The sequence below is a fragment of the Camellia sinensis genome, chromosome 2 (assembly GCF_055761805.1).
Source record: "Camellia sinensis isolate YWXY chromosome 2, ASM5576180v1, whole genome shotgun sequence".
Classification (NCBI taxonomy): domain Eukaryota; kingdom Viridiplantae; phylum Streptophyta; class Magnoliopsida; order Ericales; family Theaceae; genus Camellia; species Camellia sinensis.
In genome coordinates, this window is record NC_138962.1 from 24,079,365 (window position 1) to 24,085,611 (window position 6,247).

The window sequence follows — 6,247 nt, forward strand, 5'->3', positions numbered from 1 at the left end:
GCATGAGAATATGATTAATTAGGATTTTTCACCAAAATTGATTCAGAATATGAAAACATTGACAGTAATTGTACCAAAATCTACATTGAAACTTAAATTGAAAGCAAAAGAAGATGATTAACTAGGGTTTTTCACTCAAATTGATTCAGAATATGAGAACATTCACAGCAATCACACCAAAATCAACATTGAAACTTAAATTGAAAGCAAGAGAATATGATTAACTAGGGTTTTTCACTCAAATTGACTCAAAATATGAGAACATTCACAGCAATCGCACGACACTCAATATTGAAACCTAAATGGAAAGCAAGAGAATATGATTAACTAGGATTTTTATCTAAATTTAGTAAGAATCTGAGAATATTAACAACAATAAAACCAAAATCTACATTAAAACCTGAATTGAAAGTAAGAGAACTTGATTATGGTGTCATTACAATGAATGTTCTCAGATTCACAAACAAAAACAAAAACAAAAACAAAAGTTTCGAAAAGAAAGGTTTCGAACTGAACATTTAAGCTGAAATGGAAATAAAAAACAAAACTTTCAAAAATAAAGGATTCCGCAAAAACTAGGGTTTAAGATACTTGAATCTTACTTGTTTTCACCATTTTTGGTTGTTTGGATCTTAGAATGTTTGATGATGTAGTTTGTTTTTGGGAAATCTGAGACGAGATTGATGAATGAAGACAAAATGTGAGGCGAAATTGATGAAAGTGAGAATGAAATTTGCGATGGTGAGAAATGGCGGGATTAAGTGTGAGAATGAAAACGTGATTCTGCGATTTATGTTTTGTGTTTTGATTTGGTAAGGGTAGTTTTGTCATTTCAAATTAATATGGGACTTACTGGTAAAAAGTTTTTGAAGTAGGACTTTATGTACCATTTTTCCTAAAACGGGACTTACCTGTAAATCATCCTTGTTTTTATTCCAAGTTGAGCAAATTCACTGTAGTTATTTTTACATTTTATTATTTCTTCCTTTAACAGCAAATGCATTATGTCATCTATTATTTATGAGGTTAAGCACGTTTAATTTATCATTTTTTAAAATGTTTTATTTATGTGTTTGTTGTTTCCAATGGTAAAATTTGATTGTTTTTGTTGTTAATTTACCTTTTTTTTAAATAAATAAAAAAAAGAGTATCGTTCTAGTTTAGAGTTTAAAATTAACGATTTCAAGGCACTTAACCATCCCTTAAGGTGTACATGTAGAAAAAGTTAATAAAAACTTGAATGGAATGACTAAATTAGAATTAAAGTATAGGGACTTTCTTTTGTTTACAAAATTTTAAATTGTTGTTTTGAACTGTTAATTTAATTATTTACTGCTGTTCATTCAGTCCCCCCCTCTCCCCCATTTTTGGTTTTAATTTTTAAATTATTTGATTCAGCTAGTTTTTTCATTGTTTTGATTTTTTTTTTCCCGTGTTTTAATTTTTATATAATGTAAATTTTAGCTGTTTTTTAATCGTTCATTTGATGTGTTATTGTTTTTATTCTAAACAGAGCAAATTCATTCTTGTTATTTTTAATGTTTTACAGTATTATTTCATTCATTTAAGAACAAATGCATTATGTTCCCATAAATACATATAGATATATAGGATGTAGGACTTTTGATAGATTACTATAAACATGTGATATAACTGATACACACACATACTTCTCAGAAAACCCCATACACACACACACATATCTATACATATATATATATATATATATATAAAACACATAACTAGCCTTTTCCAACCCTAATAACATCTCCAGAACTTATCACATGACATAATAGTAAGCATGGATGCTTTCAGTGGGGTATGAGTTTGAAAGGAGGCTTGACAAGTGCTGGTACTGGATCATAATTTCCATAGTCTTTCGTGTTTGCTATCAGAAGCCTTTTGTGTATTATTATTGCAGTTGTTGTAGTCCTTTCTTTCTTGTGATGTAATTGCTCCGTCATTACTTCCTATGAAAAAACAACAAAGAGGGATTATAATTATATTGAGACTGAAATTGTATTTTGGTTTCTTTTCTTTCAATATATGAGCCGTGCTTGAAGCTTTTGGTTAGCATATATGACTCTTGGTCTGAATAAATATTGGATATAGCGGTGATATCAAAGAGATGACACTGGTGAGTTACAAACCTCATGAGTTGTTGCATCCACATCCTTGGCCAAGTGGTTAACCAGTCGTCGGCCTGCAAAAGCAACATATTTAAGCATATGATCAATAACTGAAAAAACTTAATAATAACAAATTCAAGAAAAAAATAACCCAGAAAATGAAACACAATTTGCATATCGGGTGACTTTTAAGGTTTGTCGGATGATTGTTGTTTGGCCATGTTAATTGTAGAAATATGAGTCTTCCCTAGCTTTTTTATTTGAATTTTGTACATGTACCACAACTCAAATCCAGTTGACTTCATATCAAGTTCACTTGCTCTACAAGTTCACTTGCTCTTCTTTCTCTTTGTTAATCAAAGCAATATGACATTTGTTGATAGTGATGAAATACATATTGATATCAATGATACAGTTATATATAAGACAATATCATCTAACATATATATGTATTAGGAATCCGTGATACTTAACTAGGATTAGTGAAATACAAAACACCGAAAGAAACAAACACATAGGAAAGATAAAAAGAACACAAGGTTTATTATGTGATTCACTACAAACTAGGACAACAAAGCTGCTATGGCTTTTGTTATGATAAAAAATTTACTAAGAGATTTTTAGATATCACCTCCCTTCCATCAAAATACCAAAATGCATTTTACTTCAAAATTCGTTGAGTAGTTTAGCACTTATCAGGATCTACACTACCATAACAATATGAAGTCTAAATTTCAAATACATACAAGTAATCACTTAATATTTAAATACCCACCTGCAAATGAAGTTGATAGAAGTGATGATGAAATGATGAGGAAGAAGAGACTAATGTTCTTAAGCATCATGACACCCATGTTTCTACAAATTTGATCTTCCCAAGTTGGAGCTCTTTTTGCTATATGAGGATAGAGGATTTAATGTTGATTCCATTAAATACTTTTTAATATTGATTCCATTATTTCCTTCCTATTTTTCTTTGATCTATCCGAGCCCCCTCTTCTTGCTTACTACATCTACTGATTTGTTATTTTTTTTGAATTTGTTGCATGGGAAAATTATTTATAAGTCTTATTTGGAAGACTTATTTAATGTGAAGTTCTATAAATATTTTTTTAGAGTTTGAAATCTTATTTAAATAGGAATGTGTTCCATAAGATACTATGAGTTGTAAATGAATGATAGTAGTGTACTATTATACCCCTTATTTGTTTTCATATTGTACCTTATTTTCTCATTCATCATATCACGTTTGGGAAGGCTTTTAAAAAAGGCGAGTCTACAAGTAATGACCGTGCAAGTTTTTTTCACCTTGATCGCAGGATTCCAATGCATTTTCAAAATGTTGCTTAAATGGATGTGGATATGGTCGATGATATGATGAAGTTTAAGGGTTGTGTGTTGATTCCTTCTACAGATTTCGACTCCAATCAGTTGAGGGGAAAATATATATATATATATATATTTTTTTTTTTGAAGTGTGTTGCAGTTTGTTGAAGTATGGATTGTTCATCTTTAATAGGGCATTGACAATCTATTACACTCATTGATAGGCACACTTTGGCCAATCTTTTGATTGAATGTGTGTATTTGACATTGTGATGATTGATGCGTTTTGACATATTCGATATGTGACGTGGTGTGTATAGGTTCAAGGTTAGGTTGGGGGTATTTGGTTTTAGTTGTTAATTGGATGTCGAATGTAAATTAAGTCGGAGGATGACAATTGTACATTGGGACCTGAATGATCGTGTTGTGATGCATGTTACATTTAATGTGCAACGTTAATCCACATATACCATGTAGTAGATGACATTTGTGTGTTTGTTCGGTTGTATATGTGTTTGAATATATATCGTATCTTTGTTGTAATCAGTGTTTACATACATGTCACAGTACATTGCGCAAAATTGTTAATTTGGGTTTGTAATTGAATGTGGATTGAATCTCATTGCTCGATGTTGAAGCTACGTTGGGTTGGAGGTGATGGTGGTTCAATATATGGGCTGGGTTGGGATGTTACATGTTATATTTAGGAGGTTATATTATTCATAATTTAACGGTGAAGTATTTGAATGTCACATTGGATTTGGGATGAGAAGCATATGAAAATGTCACGGTAGGTTTGGGATATTATATGTTACATTTACGTTGGGTTTATGATGAGAAACATATGAGAATGTCACTTTGGGTTTGGGAATGTCACATTAGGTTTAGACTATTACATATTACATTTATGTTTTGAATTTTAAATTTCCAACCATATAGATATGATCACAATCTATGGTAATATTAGATTTCCCATATATGGTATTGCCATTAATCAAGTTATTTTCAATTTTAGATATATATGAGAATGTCATTCCCAAATTGGTTTGGGATGGTACATGTTACATTTATGTTTTAAATTTCAAAATTTTCAACCATATAGATATGATCACAATTTATGGTAACATTGGATTTCCCATATATGGTATTACCATTAATTAAGTTATTTTGAATTTCAAATTTCTAACCATATAAATATGATCACAATCTATGGCAATAGTGGATTTCCTACATATGGTATTGTCATTAATTATATTATTTTGAATTTCAAATTTCTAACCATATAGATATGATTACAATCTATGATAATATTAAAATTTTCATATATGATATTATCATTAATTAGGTTATTAATTAATTAAAATTGGAGTAGATGTGCCCACAACAAAATCACAGGACTTATTAAATTAGAAATTTTTTCATAAAATCATTTCTTATATAAGTCTTTCAAATAAGACTTTGCTAGCTACTCTAACTTTCTTATATACTCTTTTTTTTATTTTAATTTTTTTGGGAACAAAACTTCCTTATATACTGTCAAGCAATGACTCACACCCTTATCTTGTTTTTGTAATCATAATCTTGCACAGGTGGCTCAATATGGAGTCTCCAGCCAAATTGCCACCTTTCACCTACATTTCACATTGACCCAACTAACTTAATAATTACATTATCATCTTTTGGTTAAACACAATGATCCCTAATTTAAATTAAATTACATTTTAACACATATAACTATAAAATTAAATATTCTTTTCCAAGTATCAATTTAACTGTTTTATATTAATTTAGTTTAAAATATTCAAAAATAGAGATGTTACAGTTAAAGGCTCATAAATTAACCTAAAATGATATGATAATAGAATTGGAGTCTACATCATTAGATGACAAATCAAAAAATGATATATATCATACCACATAATTCTATCGTATATCTAATAATTTATTCTATTCAATTTCATAAAATAATATTCTAATTTTTAAAAAATTATCAAAACACAAAACTTAAACATACTATAATAATAGCCCGTGCGTTGCACGAGCCTTTTAAAACTAATATATATATATATATATATATAAGAATCGCTTAGCTGCTTGAGATTCGTCTTTTCCTTTCGATTTTGCTCTTTTATTTTGAATAATTTACTAATGGTGGCTTATACGTGGAGTGAAGATTTTTTTGTAATTACGCAAATATTTTTGTCAATTATCAAACAGATTTTTCATAAATATGTAAACATTCTTGATCAATTATGAAACTGATTTTTTCATAATTACGCAAACATTCATATTCAATTATGAAATATAAATCTTTTATTAATACTAAAAATTACAATTATTGTTTGTTATAAATATTAATTTAACACAATACTTAGGAAAAAATAAAAGTTTTCCAATGCAATAATAAATTATCAAAATTGTTTATAGAAAAAATTTTCTCATATCATTAAAATTATTAATTGACTTAATGATTTATTTATTAACAAAACGGTTAACCGAAAATTATTTTTTATCATTAAAAATTGTTAATGTACTTAACGATTTACTTATTAATAAAATTGATTATTTGTTATGCAAGTATGATTTATGCATTAATAAAATTAGTCATTTGTATATATATATATATATATATATATGTATTTTCTTCTACTTCTTTATTAGTTCAGTAAATTATATTACTAGTTTTTTTTAGATGAAAGAATTATTTTAGTATTTATTTTATATTTATGTATTGAGAAAAGTTACACACCATAATTTTTTTTAATTTTTTGAGAAAAGTTACACACCATAAT

The 6,247-nt window shown here is 28.2% G+C and overlaps 1 protein-coding gene across 1 annotated transcript; it reads right to left on the reverse strand.

Moving 5' to 3' along the window:
* Nucleotides 1–1,798: 1,798 nt before the first annotated feature.
* Nucleotides 1,799–3,037, reverse strand: LOC145819513 (protein CASPARIAN STRIP INTEGRITY FACTOR 1-like). Its single transcript, XM_082913500.1, has 3 exons — nt 2,905–3,037; nt 2,151–2,203; nt 1,799–1,970 (listed from the first exon to the last, which is right to left on the reverse strand). Exons 1-3 carry the CDS (start codon nt 2,981–2,983, stop codon nt 1,812–1,814), a joined length of 291 nt encoding a protein of 96 aa, XP_082769626.1. The 5' UTR covers nt 2,984–3,037; the 3' UTR covers nt 1,799–1,811.
* Between the last annotated feature and the right edge of the window lie 3,210 nt (nt 3,038–6,247).